Here is an 18252-nt window from a genome sequence, read left to right as displayed (position 1 = left end):
AGACTGTGATAGAAAGAGAGTGGGGCAGAGAGAGAGAGGCAGAAAGAAAGAGAGAGAGAGGCAGACAGAAAAAGAAAAAGAAAGGCAGACAGAAAAAAGATAGTTTGAGAAGCAGAGACATGCACACACAGACAGAGAGAGAGAGAGAGGCAGAGAGTGAGAGAGAGAGAGAGAGAGAGGCAGAGAGTGAGAGAGAGAGAGAGAGAGAGAGAGAGAGGCAGAGTGAGATAGAGAGAGAGAGAGATGAGATCAAGAGAAAAAGAGAGAGAGAGAAGACAGACAGAGAGAGAGATGAGAGAAAGAGAAAAAGGGATACAGACTGAGAAGGACAAAGATAAAAAGGACAATGAGAAAGACTGTGATAGAAAGAGAGAGGGGCAGAAAGAGAGAGAGAGGCAGACAGAAAAAGAAAGATAGTTTGAGAAGCAGAGACACACACACACACACACACAGAGAGAGAGAGAGAGAGAGAGATGAGATCAAGAGAAAAAGAGAGAGAGAGAGACAGACAGAGAGAGAGATGAGAGAAAGAGAAAAAGGGATACAGACTGAGAAGGACAAAGATAAAAAGGACAATGAGAAAGACTGTGATAGAAAGAGAGAGGGGCAGAAAGAGAGAGAGAGGCAGACAGAAAAAGAAAGATAGTTTGAGAAGCAGAGACACACACACACAGAGAGAGAGAGAGAGAGAGAGAGAGAGAAAGAAAACGTCCCATATTTCACTAGACTGTAATAAAGCCATTACAATAAGACATACAGGCATTATAATAAGGAATTGCTTTTGTGGGAAACTATCTCCTGCGTTTATGCTAATGTTTCTAGCTTGTGGTGAAAAACTTTCACCAAGTTGTGAAGTTTAAGCCAGTTTGCATACAAAATGAGCCACCATGAGTACACGAGCTAAAATTAGAAACTCACTACGGCTTTGTGTCCTCGGATAATTGTACACTTTATATAATCGGTCTGGTGCAGGAAATGAAGAATCCTGGCATACTGATGCATAAAACTATACACTTCTGAATATTACATTAAAGATGGAATTTTAACTCCAGCTCTTGTAATCTCTCTAAAATTTGAAATAATAAAAAAAAGCCAGAGAAAAGTAGAGCTAAGCACATGAGAACGCAGATAGAAACACAGGTGGTGTGTGTGTGTGTGTGTGTGTGTGTGTGTGTACCTGCATGGAGTTTGGACGGTCATTATAAGGAACAGGCTCGGTGAAGAACTCTGTGCTGTGGTCCAGTCGGCCATGGCCTCCATACTGAACCTCATCAGTGTCCAGCTTGATTTTGTATCTGCAGCAGAGCTGGGTTAAGGAACTCACACACAATTTAGACAAATGCAGATTCTCAGGGATCCTTTACTATCTGAATAAATGAGTGTTTCCACATAAAAAAAAAAAAAAAAAGAAGAAGCCAGAAATCGCATCTATCTTGCGCTAAAGGTCAAAGAGAAAATGAGTCACACCCAACTAAATATTGAAATAAATAAATAAACATTTTTAAAGACTGAACATTCGCTTTGGAGCGTTTGAGATGTGCACTAATTGCCTACTCTCAGGAGAAGTCCACGTTTCTCCTTAGAATGCAGAGCTGTGCTGCACATCAGACGTTCTGATTGCTTGGAGCTCCTGGGAGGCGATGACACAGCCGCTCCACATAAACACGCGCTTCAAACCCGATGAGCCACCAGCCAGCCAATTCCAGGCAGAATTATTTATCCATTTCAATATATTAATAATGTATTGCATCAAAAACTGTTTCAAACAACACTAAACTCGCACACACTATCTCGCTCACTGTCTGTGCTACACTGACTAAATTAAATATTAAAAAAAGTAATTGCCTGGACTCATGACCAGAATGAAAAAAAAAAAATCTTAGGCACGGGAAAATAGACTATAAAAAGGATAAAAAAAAAAAAAAAATTAAAAAAAAGAGAGAGAGAATGACATGATGCTTTGAGTGAAGAAAAAAAAGGAAAAAAAAAAAAAAGAAAAGAAATGGGAAAATCTGAAGAACTTTTTCACTGAGCTGTGAGGACTGGACTGCATGGAGAGAGATAAAGAGGTAGAAAGAGACAGATAATTACAGTTCATCCCTCATGCTTTTTTTTTTTTTAATGGAAAAATACCTCTAGCTTACAATTTAATTACAACAATTCCAAATTATGAAAAGAAAAATAGTGATGCGTCCTGTATAAAGGCATCAATCCAAAATAAAACAATAATAAAAATCCATGACCAATAATAAATTCCCAATTAAGAAGTAAACAGAGTTATAACAAATACTGTGTGATAGGAAGAATGGACTATTTCTGTACATTATTATTTTACAATCATGTTAAGACGCACTTTTTGACTGTGTTACATATAATAATGAAGTAAATGAAAAGTCTTTGTATGAATGTGTCTAATTTATCTATTTTTTTTTCTTCTCGTCTTCTTGGTCAGGTCTCCCTTGAAAAATAGATTTAATCTCAAGGGACTTCTTGGTTAGATTAAAAAAAAAAAAAAAAAAAAAAATCTTAATTTGTCCAAAGGAAAAGGATATGCAAAATCTTAGGTTTTCGAGCATATTATGACTGAGATACAGATACATTAGAATATAAATAAATCAAACTGGTAGACCTTGTTGCAACATGGTAAACAACATGGACTGGTCTGAATTATTCATTCTTTTATTTATTCATTTATTCATCGTCAGTAAGCGCTTTATCCTGGTCAGGCCTGTGGTGAATCTGTATCCTATCCTGGGAATACTAGCCAGGAGACAGAAATACACCCTGGATCAGACTGGCCTGTATTATTTTTATTTTTTGTTTATCAAAATGATGTTAGATGTGAAGGCGATGGTAATTTATTTCATCATCAGAATAAGCAGGAGGCTCTAAAAAAAAAAAAGAGATCAAAAAGTGTGAGATGTTTGTGATATCGATATCGCAAACGACTAAGACGGAGCACTGTGAAGCATTACACTTGATAATTCTTTAGATTAAAGTTTCTTGAGTAAAGATTACATGGTATAAGTTGTTAGTAAAAAAAAAAAAAAAAAAAACGACGATATGCTATTTCTCATTTCATTTCATTTGGTGTTTAAAAGATGAAGGGTTACGCTGTTAGAATAAAAATAATCAATAACCTCGTGGTATGATGCCCTATAGGACCACAAAGATCATTATTTTCCTATAACAACATGTCTCAAAGTATTTTTTTTTAAATCTTGTTCCACAACAACTTGCTAGTTAAAGTAAACACTGAGGAATATCCATGAAACAAGGTCCTATTATCGCTTATGTTATAACAGCTATAAACATTTGTTCTTTCTTTTTTCTCTCTCTCTTGATGTTAATAAGACAAATCTCATGTTACTGAGCCGTTGCAAAGTCCTTTGCTGTGGAACCTTTGTGCTGGAATTCTTAAAGGAACAGCTTTATCAGTTTCATCTCTAATAGTAACAAAGTGCTGACGCTGAAGACTTGCTAAACAAATGTTTCCTTAGTGAAAACTTCACCCGTATTTGAAAAATCTGTTCATGTGAAACATTTGCCATACAGTACAAGTCCATGTGTAGGTTATTTTATAAACGCTAAGGTATTAGAATAAGCACGTCTGTGATTTATCCACCGTACAATCACACACGCGAGTGTTTAACATTGCCGTGCTATAAAGGAAAACAGACCAAAAAAGATTCTTTCATCAACTTGATTTGGATAGATGAGCGTAAACAACTCCACTCCAGGAACTCACAGAGGAAAATAAAATAAGTGTCTCTGCTTGGATGAGTTTCTCTCTCTCTCTCTTGCTTTATCTCTCGGTTGTAACAAACACACAGACAGCAGCTTGAATAATCACCTCCTTTCGCTATAGGCGAGCGTACAGGGTCGTGGTGTGATCCTTAAAGACCCCATCTCCCACTCTGCCCCAGAGCTGGAGAGCGCTCGCCTTTTACTGTCTGCTTGTAGGCTTTGATAGCGATGATTAAAAGCGAAGTGCTGCTCTGTGCGTGGTTTCTGCAACAGAGGACGAGAGATGATATGCCCTTCCTCTCCCTTTCCTCTCGATCCCATCAAGCTCCTGTTTGCTCTGAATTATCTCCCTGAAAGAGTAAACACTCTTTGATTGGATATTTTGGGCATATTGTCAGAGAGAGCGAGAGAGAGAGAGGGAGAGAAGGAGAAAGATGGGAGGAGAGAGAGTAGCAGCAGCTCAATATGCTACACTAACTTTTTGGGGGGGATTAATAATTAGATTTGTTCACTCAAATATTAATATGAAAACTAATACGAGATAAATCATACTTCAATATGTCTCCAAATCCTTGTGTTACATCAAAAAGCACTGTATTTTATAGCTAATGCTGAATTAACTAGAGTTCCTGGTTTCACAACATACCCGTAGTGGCAATTCTTTCATATTTGAGTCGAGTTCAATATCAAAGACAAGTAAAAGACATATATTACATGCAGCTTTCCTCAACACTTCGGTTGGAAAATTCGAAGGAAAATTAATTGCTGAGGTTTCTACTGTCTCAGAAAGCCCTGATTAGGAATCCTCATCCGTAAATCCCTTACAGATGCCCTCTTAAGGATTCCTGAGCCATGGAAGGATCATGACACGACTGGGGTTGAATAATTTTGTAGTATTCTGCTGCTGCATTGCAAACAAAAAAAAAACCTGGCTGTCTTTTGTTCACCACAGAAGGTATCGATAATATTAAATAAAAGCAAAAATAAGTCGACAGAAACTGCTGATACTGCTTATTACGGCAAAATTACAAACCATATCCAAACCAAGTGTCCAACCTTCATGCAGACTGCAATATTATCTTCTTCAGGCTGTTAATAGTATTAGTGAAGGCTGTTAAGAGCATTTGATGTTGCAGCTACAGAGGGACGAGTCAGACGGCGAGGGAACAAGAAGGAAAATGCTGGCTTGCAAGAACATCTTTCCTCTCTGTGGATTCTTCCAGAAATGCCTGCTGAGTCCTAAAGACAACTCCACTGAGAAAAGACAGCAAGAGTGTGATATAACCTTGGGATATATAAAAAGTAAAGAAAAGAAAAGATTCAGACATTGATCAATGTCATCTTATTTGGCACGAAACCGTCAACATCCAAAACACCAGTGGTCTGAGAGGAAAAGGTCACTGGTTTGAGTATGACCATAAAAGAAATCATTCTGTTTAGTTCAATCAGTGTTTTCCAGGTAAACATATCTGTGCTGCTTCTGCTGCAGTAACGTCAGCACAGAATTGTTCAGGCAATCCAAGGCTTTTAGCAATTATGTTTGCGTTTGAGCGTACAGATGCCGAGCTCTATAGCCAGACCCAGCCACCTGTGAATTACTGTAATTAATAGAGGCTTACTGAAGAATGGAATGACTGCACAAATAGTCTGTTTAGTCTGGGGTGGAAAAATAGTCGGAGAAGGTTTCAAGGATCCTGATTCTGAAGAACTGAAAAAAGAAAAAAAAAAGGGCCACTGATAATAGTGACTGCAGAATGGACTAGAAATGTCTGCACATGTGTAGCATGAGAGGTAGTCTGAGAAAATGAGATGACAGGTATTGAGCTGCCGACATCTTGAATTCCACGAAGACCAATTTTGTCTGTGGAATGAAGTAGAAGCAAAGAGATGGGTGATAACCTCTAGTGTTGCTTTTCAAAGCATCTGAAAAGTGTGAAAATTTGCACTCATCTCTAGTTCTACTTGGTTATCATCCATCAACTGAATACTGAAAAACTCTCAACAGTGAAGTGCTGGTCATCCATCCACTCATAAGTGTTACATTTTCTGTACTGCTTATCCTGCAAAGGGTCACATGGAACCTGGAGTTTATCCAAGGTGACTCTGGGCACAAGGTGGGCGGGCACCCAGGACAGGGTGCCAACTCGTCGTAGGGCAGAATCACATACACTCACACAACCATTCACACACCACAGACAATTTAGAGATGACAAGCAGCCTACAACGCATAGTCTTTGGACTGGGGGAGGAAACAGAGTGCCCAGAGGAAACCCCTGAAGCACAGGTGGAACATGCACTCCATTCACACATGGCGGAGGCAAGAATCAAACCCCCAACCACAGAGGTGCAAGACAAACATTCTAGCCATTAAGCCATGGTACCCCCTTAGTGCAGGACATATTCTGCCAAAATGTAACATTTTTGATAGGGTGCTGTAAAGTGACATGAACTTAAAGTTTCAATCAACCCTTCCTCTATATATGCTAAAAAAAAAACCCATCACCATCAACAACTATACAAAAAATATATGTGTATGTGGATCATCAAACATTCCAACAAGTCCAAATATAAGATTTTACTGGTAATATAAATGGTAATATATTAGAACAAGTACGTTAATATAAACTAACAAACTTCATCAGAGCTGTGATGTCTTCCAACCAGTCAGATTCAAGAATTCAAGAAGCAGCTCTGTGTACAAGAAAACAATAATAATGAGCAGCTCTGTGTAAGCAATATCACATGAGTAAGAGTGCTGCTCTACAGAACATCAGCCCAGCTGTGATATGACTATAGTCATGCTGCAGTCGCAGCCTGCGAGCTCATATTTACATTTCTAACATTTGTCAGACGCCCTTATCCAGAGCGACTTACAATTGATCTCATTTTATACAACTGAGTAATTGAGGGTTAAGGGCCTTGCTCAGGGGCCCAGCAGTGGCAGCTTGGTGGACCTGGGATTTGAACTCACAACCTTCCAGTCAGTAGTCCAACACCTTAACCACTAAGCTTAACCACATCATATTCACTAGATGACTGCAAGTGTGATACAGCTTTCATATGACGGTTCTTCAAACAATAAATCCATAATGAATAACTGATAATGGCCAAATATTTTGTTTTTATTATTTTAATAGTTTTGCTCCACCGGTGAAAAAATTCCCAAAGAAACCACAGCTGGATAGAGTGTCGTGTTGCCATGCAACACACAGACTGACTGACAGCCTGTAGTAGGAGAAATAACGGTTTCAGTGTAACGAGCTATTGCTAGAATTTTATGCAGCAAACGCAGACAAGTGGAGTGATAAAAACAGTGAAATGTCTCCGGCTCACTCTCTGAAAGCTGCTTGTTCAATCAAATTAATTTTAAAAACAATTCTATCAATAATTCCATCCTGTAACCACCATAAACTTCACTTTTCTGACAGAGTATAAATCATGACCTGTATTTAAATAGAATTTATAGAACTGATATAAGCAGCATCAGTAATACTGTAAAACAGCAAAACTTGTATTCCATATATAGTATATGACTAAAACACACAAGAGCAAGTTGTCTTTATCAGATGTCATTGTATATAGACTGTCCAATCATGTTACTGTAACATTTTATAAGCATATACATAAAGCTTTAAGATTGCTATTCCTTAATTCTATTACTATTCCAGCTGACATACAGGCTTCAGAATGATGTAACGCTGTAGAAGATATGCATTAATATTTATTACATTAAAATTTTAATTTTTATTACTTTAATTACCTTTTTCTATATTTTATTTGCATTAATAAAGCTGCTTATTATTATTATTATTATTATTATTATTATTATTATTATTAGTAGTAGTAGTAGTAGTAGTAGTAGTTAAATTTTTTAATGAGCCATCACTATTTCAATTTACATCCACTTCTACGCATCAAGTAGATACTGACCTTCTCACCCATAGTTTCTTGTTGAACATCCCATTCCAGATATCATCCCCCTTTACTGTTATAATTATCTCCACCCTTCTGTGAAGGTTTTCCACTAGAGTTTAAAGTGTGTGGCTGTGGGGATTAGTGTTCATTCAGCCTCAAGAGCATTAGTGAGGTCAGACACTGATGCTGGGTGAGGAGAGCTGACACTTAATCAGTGCTCCAGTTGCACCCCAAAGGTGTTCAGAATCAGAGGTCAGGGCTCTATGTAGGACACATTTTTGGAAAATATATATATAATAATTACAGGAAATTACTAAAGCTCTTCCAGCTTTGTAGTAATAGTTTGGGGGAAGAATGACATCTTGGCGCTGGAGCACCAGGGAACCTTGGCTATGTTGTGTATATATACTTCCCAAAAGGTAAGCTCACAGGTGGACACTTCGTAAATGTCTCAAAGCTTCCTGATTTTGCTTCTAATAAAGACAATTCATTATTAATATATTTTGCATGACTGAGAATATTTTATGAAATTATTACAGATGCACCAGTTTTAACAGATTGCTCATAATTATAATGAAATGGTTCGTCTTAATTCATTTTTGTTTTTCATATAAAAGTGAACTACTGCTAAAAATCTCCACACACAAATCCTCCAGCACTACTTCATGGAAGATTTATGCAATTCTTGTGCATGTGTTATGAAGGCCCAGTGCAGATAACCTCCAAATAAAGTGTTCTTTCATAGAGGCTTATGAACTCGAACAATCACATTGCTTTCAGCTGCTTCCTAACACACACACACACACACACAACACTGACGTTAATCAAATGTATTACACTGTCCATAAAACAGTCAGACAACTGTTTCCTGATGTAAGACATGTTTGCCCGGGGGCCTGGCTGCTGATATGGCTGAATTATTTGGAGCGGCATACAGGTAAACGCGCCTGACAGATAATAAAAGAGGAATGACCCGACACCAGCGCAGCAGCCTGCTGTCCTATCAAAAGCACAACAGTCTTGACAGGTAGCTCTTTCATGACGAAACCCAACTGGGAATTATGAGTCTCCAATCAGCTGGATGGATTGAAGACCTCAAGAATGTGCCCATTGAGAGAAGGTGAGAGGAAAGAAAAAAATATAAAATAAAAATGGAAAGGAATACAAAAAAATAAAAAAAATAAAGCACAGGATTTTGAGTGCCTGTCAAATGCTGATGTTGACAGAATTTTAATGGCGACTCTTTATATTGGTGAGCTTAACTCGGGGGGTGGGGGACTCACATACTTTTCATCTCAAAGTATCTTACTTATTTATTTATATGTTTAGAGAGGAAGTTTGACAACCAAGAACGGTGTTTATCCCCCTAGAAGGTAGCAGCCGCAGAGGAGTTACATGAGGTTGCACGGTGGAATTGAAAGAGCTAGTTTGGAAATGCTAGTCTACCAGACTTCATCAGTAACTTTTAAGGGTCTGACATTTGCATCCTTGCTATGTATCGGTCATGTGTCCTGGCACGTAAATAAATGCATCAAACCATGGAAGGATGATGTTTAAGATCTGTCGAGGGTTAACCTTTAGGGTTTGTGAAGATTTAACAAGCTGCAGTGAAATCCTTCTGAAATTTCCAATAGGTGCAGAAACATTTTCATCACTCTAATGCAGTTTTCTGCATGATTTGCCTTCTGTTTTACTCACCAAGCTGAATTATGCTGCATCCCAGACACAAAAAATCAAAGCTCTTACGGACAACACATACTCCAAGATCTGAACTGAGTCATAACCCTGGGTTCTGTAGAGTGTGTGTGTGTGTGTGTGTGTGTGTGTGCCACTTTTCTCTCTGTAATGGCCAATATCAGCAGATGCCATCTGTCTAGCACCTCTTCCTTTTTTGCGGCAACACCAATGGGCCTTTCCGCCTACACATGCACTTTTGAAATCAATCCAAAGACACAAAACTACATGACTCTGCTTGGCACTCTCAAATGTAACTTAGTGTGTGTATGTGTGTGTGTGTATGTGTAGGCTGGGGTTTAATGAAAAAGCACTCTGCACTTGTTGGGCTGGCCTTGTTTACCTCCTCCGAGTCAGAGTGGCACTTTCATCTGTCTTCTGCTCTAATTGGATCCTCTGTTCTCGCTCGCCTTTACAGCACTGTGTCACCAAGCCCACGGTGTCGTGTGTTACCTTGTACACATGCGTGCAAATACAAAATCACTGCAAGGCACTGTGAAGTTCCCAGCATCGGTGTGTGTGTGTGTGTTCCTCTTGCTGCTATAATTACAGCTATTGAATGTGGCCTTGGTGCTCTTTGCATTTCTTCCATGTCATTTCTAGTACCAGCATCTCCTTTAAACTTCGACAGCTAGCGGAGGCGCTAAGAGTCTCTGCCACTCATGCTAAATGCACATCTACAGCATTCCTCAACAGAACACAGGAAGGCTTTGAGAAGCTTTTTTTTTCCAGCTCCCAAGTTGCAAGAGTTTTGGGGATCTGGACTTGGTTTGTTTTCTTTGTTTAACTTTAATGGTAAAATATTGAATTAAGTATATGTTTGCTATTCAAAGCAAATGTCATTGTATTTTAGATATTCTTTTAAAAAAAGGTCCTCGTTGCTTCTTTGGAACGGATTTTTACTTCCAAAGGAGATGTATACGGAACCAAGCTGAAAGAGAAATGCTGTTGTATAGTAGAGTTGTGTAGCATCTTTACTGGAGTCTCCAGATCAACAAGCTGGAAAATGTTTCTAGATCGTTCTGTGTGAACAACAGTGGGAATGACAACACTGAAAGCCGGTGAAGGATACTTTCCTTGTGGTCCCACTGCCACTCTGTAGTCGCTGTAGCTGTTAGTGGGGTGGAAGTTGAAGATGAAAATGACATTGGCTCTCTCAAACACGAGCACCTTGTTACTCTCATGCGTTGTGCTGACATATGCCTAGAGAAATGGGAAAAAAACAAAATACAGAATCATAAATGAAACAAACCGGGACGTAGAGCACACATAAAGTAGTGAAACTGTATAGCAGCGTAACGTAGAATGCAATGTGGAGGAAAAAACAACATAGGTTATCATCTAAATGTGATTTTGTGATGTAACCCTGGCTGAAATCTGAAGGAAAAAAACCAAAAACAAACAAAAAAAATAAACCCAAACCAAACTTTTTTGTTTTCATTGTTTTTGTTGTTTTTCCGCCTATAACATAGTTTGACACATCAGCTTTAAGAAAGCATAAATATATTTCACCAAAAAGATGTGGGAATGATTTTATTTCATTTTTATTTTTACTTAACTTTCTAACCTTGCCTTGGCTGTCTTCCTGCAAAGATCACGTTGTATAAGGAGCCAGTTTAACACACACTGGTAAAAACAAGAAAAAACAAAACAAAAAAAATCAGTCTGCCTAAAGATCTCTAAAATCCTGCAATCTAAATGTGCTTTTTCCTCACACAGACAATGCCACGCTTTGATAAAGTTTTTGCAAACTTAATGTCTGAGTTTCAGCGAACTCACAATATAAGCCATAGCTTTATTTGTAGGTTAAAATACCCAATATCATTTTTTTCCCCTTGGTTTTCTTGTTATTTCCTGATACATATCACCAGAAAACGGAAAAACTATGTACTTTCATTTGTTTAAATTTAGTCTCAGTGGGATTTTTTTCTGTTAAAATAGACACATCAGGATTGTTTTCTCTTCACAAAAGCAGATAAAAATAATTAATATCTGATTACAGAAGAACAAAAATAGTGTTTGGTGATTCAGCGGATTATTATTGGATCATTCTGTAACACCGGAAAAAGCTATTATTAAACACTTCTCCTGTTGGAGTAATGAAACTATGCTTGCTTATCTTTTAAAAAAAAAAATAAAAAATTATATATATATAAAGTTTACTTTGTTTTGCAGCTCTTCCACAGAAAGGAAAATCACCAGGTTGTGTGGAGTGAAGAAATGCTGAAACAAATTGAGTGTTTCTTAAATTCAACAAAACGAAAGGTTATTCTAGTGTGGCATGTGTGCAGCCAGGGATGTGGTGAAAAGAGAGAGAGAGAGAGAGAGAGAGAGGCTGAGTCACAGTCCAGTTGCCCTGTTTACATCATGGTGGAAGTGCGTGTGTGATTCCATCGAGGCATGAATAAGACCTAACAACAGTGCTCTGGCCTTTTCAAGTCTCCTGTATGTCATCTTCAAAGTGTCCAGCAAACAGCCCTTTTCAAAACAAAGTCCCCTGGATGTCTTCCCTTCCTTTCAGAACTTTAGATAAGCATCCCAGCCCTCCATCCAGCCCAATGGTACTTTTCTGATTCGTAAATAAAGACTCCAGTTACTTCCATCAACATCCAGCTGAAAAGAAGTTAACATCTTAAACCTTAATGTCCACATTTCATTCAGGAGGCAAGTTCGCTTGTTTTTTGGAGATTAAGCTGACTTAATGACTTAGCCCGCTTGGTACTTTCGTTAAAAGATCGAATCTTTTAAGAGCAAGTCCCCAAAGACCCGCAAAGCAACATTAGCTAAACTATTCCAACTTTAGATCTCCATTAATACATTTAAACCCTCCACTATTACATTAGATATCACTTTATCCAAGTCTGCAAAAGATCCTCTTAAAATACAGCTAATGAATTCTTTTTAATCATTTTTTTTTAACTGAAGGAGCAATTTCAGTAAATGATCAAGACATTACAAACTGTTACTTCGTAACCCACAGTGCTTTGCTCAAGGAACACAACAACCTGTCCAACGCAGATGCTGTATGCTTATTAATGCTCACAGACACGTTCTCTTTCACTAATTATTCTCATCACTTTTGGCTGCAGCCAAATATGTCTATATGGGATATGTCCATAAGTATTCATTATGGGCCTCATTCAGAGATACCGACCTAAGCCGATGATTTAAGTACAAAAATGACATCTATATTTCCAAGTGGAAAATTATGAGTATTCAGTGTTGGGTTATGCAGTACATTTTCTGAGCCTCGATGTAGCTCATGCCTCAGAAGTTGCCAGATTACTCTTGACAAGAAGTGACCAAGAAGGGGTTTTTCAACCAACTCCTTTAAAACACAGAACACTTTCCTTTAACTTCCCCCACACCTGCCAAAAAAAATCTGGCACACAAAATGCTGACATAAGTAGAAAATAGTGTTTTTCTTCATGCTGTGAAATATATGATAAATCATTATAGTTCAGTGTAATTTCACCCTCATTACTTGATCCAGCACATCCTATTATTTAATTAATTCTGTGTACTTAATGTAGTCAAAGGGAAACTAAATCAAGGTCACACGAAATTGCAACGAGACGATGACTTTAATTCACTATTTTGAATTGTCGAATAAAATAAAAACTTATTTATTAATTAGTTTGTTAACTGATGTGGTCTGTTATAAAGAAAACATGAACATAGCTGGAAGACCTTAATCTTAGGCCTTAGTTTAATTTAATCAATAACATTTTATAATAACAATGACATGAAAATTTTTTTCATTGATTTTAAAGTGGCTATATTTTTAATTAATTAATGGTCATATTCCTATAGATCAAAAATATAAGCCTCAAATGATATTCCATCATTTCATTAAGTGTATTTATACATTTCATGGTTATACACTTTGAATACATCAAATGATGAAACACTGGATAAATCAAGATGCTCCTGGCATAGTTGAATACTGCTGAAGAAACATAGGCTTGAAACGCTGCTGACTGGCCATAATGTGCATTTTGTGAGAGCTGCAAAGTGGGGCAATTAAACATTTCAACAGGATGTTCAGTCACATTCACATTTATGGAATTTGGCAGATGAACTTATCCAGGAAACCTTACAGGAGTGCTTTGAAGTCTCTGTCAATAATTACATCCTCATACTGGTTCACTAGGTGACAGACTAAGAGTATTATCAGTCGAAAAACCCTGTAGGGGAGGTTAGTAGAGTATGAAAACACAAGCATTTTTTTAAGTAAAGTGCTCATTTAAATCCATCACGAAGATGTAGGTGTTCAGACTGCCAGTGACTCAGCTGTCCAGACATCTATGGGAAGTTCATTCCAGTACCTTGGTGCCAGGACAAAGAAGAGTCTTGAAACATGCTTTCTTTGTATCCTGAGAGATGGTGGGGCCAGTCGAGCAGTGCCAGATGATCGGGGAGAGTGTGGTGCAGTGCGGGGTGTGATAAGTGCTTTAAGGTAAGTGAGTGCTGGTCAATTTTTCGCTTTGTAGGCAAGAATCAGTGTTTTAAATCTAATGCAGGCAGTTACAAGAATCCAGTCAAGGGAGTGAAGCAACAGGGTGGTGTGGGAGAATTTGGAAAGGTTGAAAACAAGTCGTGCAGCTGCATTTTGCATCAGTTGAAGAGGTTGAATGACACGCAGAGGCAGACCTGCCAGAAGTAAGTTGCGGTAGTCCAATGATAAGGGAATGAACAAGCACCTGAGTGGCTTCTGTAGATAGAAATGGATGAATCCTTCTGATGTAGTAATGGAGAAATTGGAATTTGCACTGTGAGAGGAGGAAGACAGTTGTTTGTCCATGCTTATCCCAAGGTTGCATGCAGAGAGACTGAGAGTTGTCCAGGGAGATTACAAGATCTTGAGCATAGAGCAAATATGGATCACCACCATGTCACCTGATATGACCATACCTCCAGGTAGAAAGCAAAGCATTGCCATGCTGTGCCATGAATTGCAAGACTCATAAGGATGGACAAGAGCATCTTGTTGAGAACGATGCAGACTGATGACGGTCTGGCTGATCTAGTGGCATGGGGCTTCTCAAGGAAAAACATGTGAGAGAAGGAGAAGAAGAATCCTTAATATGTAGTGTAGGAGTTAGCTTGGAGTGTATTTCTGGCAGATTTTTTCAATCTTTCCATGAAAAATGGAAGGTGGCAAAGTCTTCAACTGTCAAAGAAGATGGTAAAAGGGGACCTGGTGGGTTAAAAAGTAAAGAAAGAGTTGTTGCGGAGCTTGTGAGGATGTTGTGCAGGGGCTTCCAGGGGTCTTAGCAGAAGTCACATCAGATGAGAATTTGGACAGGTGAGCGTGGTATGAGACGAGATCTGTATCGAGTTGTGACTTCTTCCACTTTTACTCTGTTGCCCTTAATTTTCTCTGATTGCTGTGCAACACATCCAACAGCCAATGAACAGGGCAAGAAAGCTTCCTGGGTTTAGAAGATAGAGGGCAGAGGAGGTCCATGGATGAGAAAAGTGCAGAGAGGAAAGTGTCATGGTCTAATTCAAGTAGTAGAAAGGAAAAGAGAGGGATGATAAGGTGCAGGAAGCTACAGCGGTTCATTCAGTAGAAGAGAGATATTTATATTATTGATGTTAATAACTAATGTCAGGCAGGACAGAGAGGGTGATAAAAAAGCAAATGATGATCAGAGATGGGGAATAGGTCAGCACTGATGTCTGTAGCTGGAGAGGGGCCGAGTTGCATGCAGTTCTGGATTTATACCATAGAGTACAATAAAGTTTTCATAAAATCATCCTACAAATGGTGAACTAAGCAGTTGCATATGTTGTCTATAGCAAAAATCTATCAAGTTTATAAATGTGAAAATGAAAAAAAGGCACATTTTCTTGCTGATTCATTGAGCAGCAGTTACAATCCACACTCCACCAAGGCCCCAAGGTCACATCCTCCTGATGAGGTGAGGACATTGTAATCTGCACCATGGATCATACAGGGATCCAAAAAAAAAAAAAAAAAACCCTGAATCAGTTCCAAGGTCTTGCTCTTAAATCTTGCCTATTCAGTGCCATGCTCTCTGTTTGGATGATCCCATTACTGAAGACTGAGCAAGTGAGCCACTGAGAGCTGAAAGACACGCTTTTTTCCACACGTCTCTGCTCTGTTCTAAAACGAGTCACCGGGGTGGAATATGGGACGAGACCTGAGTTGGTGTATCTGGCAATGCTGATGACTTAATGTGGCTCTCTGTATGCAGTGCTTGGTTCTGCTTCTGAAAACCACCGAGTTTTGGTGGGTTAGGAACGGGGAAGCGGAATAAATAAAATGACTAAAAGGCCGTCTGGTTTGTTTGGGGCCATGAAATTGATTTCGTTGAGAGAAGTGAATGAAGTATCATGTGCACTTGGTGTCAATGACTGAGTTTGATACAGTGAAAGGAAAAATGGTGAAAAATCAAGCAAGTGGGAGAGAGCAGGAGAGGTCCAGAAATACACAGGGTGTATGAATAGTGTGTGAGAAATGACTGCATTATATCATGTGAAAACAGAATATATTGGAATATGCTGCAGATATATTGCTAAATATAAATGGAACATATTGTTATACAGTTTAATACACTGTATTTCCTGTACAGATATTTTTACACCACAATAAAAAGGAAGGAAAAAGATAAAAATAATGTATCTCGGACGCTGCTTTAAGGGAATGGGGCTCTTACCGGTGGTGCGGCAAGCCAGCCATACTTGTCCTCTGTGCGGTTCATGTCCCGGTCGAAGGTGTACAGTTGGCGGTAGCGCAGGTGATCTGTGTCCAATAGGTTAAACTGGCGACGTGCGTAGTGGTAGCTCTCATTGTTCCCCACACGTGGGAAATCCAGCCACTCCGGATGTCCAAATTCATTACCTACAAACAGAAGGAGATGTTAAACTCTCTTAAAGTTCACATCAATAGTAAAAGTATATATACAAATCGGATGTGTCCTTAATTGAGCAAGTCTACTAATATAAAGACATTCACATACAGTTCACCTGGATCTTCTCAAAATCTATTATATTATCTCTTAAAAATTGAATATTGCACAGTCTGTTTCAATCGGCTAGTATAATGTAGTTCTATATATATATATATATATATATATATATATATATATATATATATATATATATATATATATATATATATATATATATATATATATATATATATATATATATATATATATATATATATATATATATACACACTACCTATATATATATATACACACTACCAGTCAAAAGTTTGGACACACCTTCTAATTCTAATTGTAAAAATTGTAAAATAATGCTGAAGGCGGCCGAAATACACAATAATGTCCTTTGAACAGTTGATATTGAGGTATGTCTGCTACTGATGCTCTGTAAAGCCTTCATAACGGCTCTAATCTGAGGTGCTGTTAATTGGTGATTTCTGAGGCTGGTAACTCTAAATGAACTTCTCCTCTGCAGCAGAGGTAAGTTTTGGTCTTGCTTTACTGGGATGGTCTTCATGTGAGCCAGTTTCATCATGGTGCTTGATGGGTTTTGCAAATGCACTTGACAATACTGTTCTCACAAGAACTATTCCAGAACTCCTGACCTTCGTGTCTTAACGTGTCTTAACAACGGACTGTTTTTTGTTGTCATTACATTTGGATTACTTAAGTCCATGTGTGTTATTTCATAGTTTTGAAATCTCCAGTATTGTTCTAGAATGTAGAAAATAAATCCCTAAACAAAAAACATTGAATTAAAAGGTGTGTCCAAACTTTTGACTGGTAGTGTATGAACGTCACACTCATGAAAGAAGAGCAAAGGCTCTGGGATGTGAGCAAATTTCTAAAGCAATCTGACATTGCTGCTATAGGAAAATAATCAATGATGATGCGTTGTGGCTCAACGCAAGGCAGATTCACTATTATCAAGAAACAACTTATTATTTAAACAGTGTAATGTGTTTCAAGTGTTTAATTCCTAATAGAGCAGAATGATTTGCCATTGATAATGATGCTTTGTTTACTACAGAATGACAAATTGCACTAATTATTTCTTTGCAGTTATTTTTTAATGTTCCTGTTAAACCTTCTATTTTTATTTTTTTTTTTTTTTAAATGTAGTTGGGTGATGATCCATTTTTGGCTTTGCAGGGAAGCTTCAGTGTTTTAAATGTGATTCCTGACATCTCCTGACATTAACAAGACAAAAGAAGCAGCTTGCAGAAAAAACACCACTAAAAAAAAAAAAAAACCCTAAAACATATGAAAAACAAAAACAAAAAAACCCCACAACACAAAGCCCTTTGTTTGGGACGCTTCCAGGGTTTGAGATACAGCTTTACCTCTGTTACAAAGTGCTGACACAGGACACTCCTTTAAAAAATGCCCAATAAATGTCTTTGTGCAGACGAGGTCATCTGATTACAATATCTGTTTCTATGGTGCATCCACCGGAAAAAAAAAAAGCCTTAATGAAAGCATATGGTCCAGATGGGTTATTATGACCAACATGGACAGATCGTAATCTATTATTATGAACGACATGGACAGAAACGTAATCGAACAGTCCGGGTCAAATCCACTACAAGACATAATAAAACAAACGATTGCCAAGCTGACTAAAATGTAAATTAAGCAATAATCTACTAATCTTAAAATCCAAGCCAACTTTGCTGTAAAAAGCTTACCCAGGCACATAAAGCAACAGCTTTACATTTGTCTTAAAAACTGACAGAGCTGCTGACTTGGATACATCTATTAAAAATCAAAGGACAAGGACATGTGCATCATCTGAATCTGTGCTTTTAGTAGTAAGTGATTAGTTTTCATAGAAAACTAATCACTTACAGGTGTATGATATGTTTTAAGGTGTCAG

At 38.0% G+C, this 18252-nt stretch overlaps 1 protein-coding gene across 1 annotated transcript in view; it reads right to left on the bottom strand.

Moving 5' to 3' along the window:
* gbe1b (glucan (1,4-alpha-), branching enzyme 1b) overlaps nt 1-18252 on the bottom strand; it is a 134647-nt gene that overhangs the window by 17846 nt on the left and 98549 nt on the right. The window contains exons 13-15 of the mRNA XM_058413302.1: nt 16083-16267; nt 10469-10599; nt 1178-1295 (exon numbers count right to left, since the gene is read on the bottom strand). Of these exons, the coding sequence (XP_058269285.1) occupies nt 1178-1295; nt 10469-10599; nt 16083-16267 (434 nt within the window). The remainder of the gene's footprint in view (nt 1-1177; nt 1296-10468; nt 10600-16082; nt 16268-18252) is intronic.

This window comes from Hemibagrus wyckioides, linkage group LG17, assembly GCF_019097595.1.
Source record: "Hemibagrus wyckioides isolate EC202008001 linkage group LG17, SWU_Hwy_1.0, whole genome shotgun sequence".
Taxonomy (NCBI): domain Eukaryota; kingdom Metazoa; phylum Chordata; class Actinopteri; order Siluriformes; family Bagridae; genus Hemibagrus; species Hemibagrus wyckioides.
This window is presented reverse-complemented; position numbering and strand designations above follow the sequence as displayed.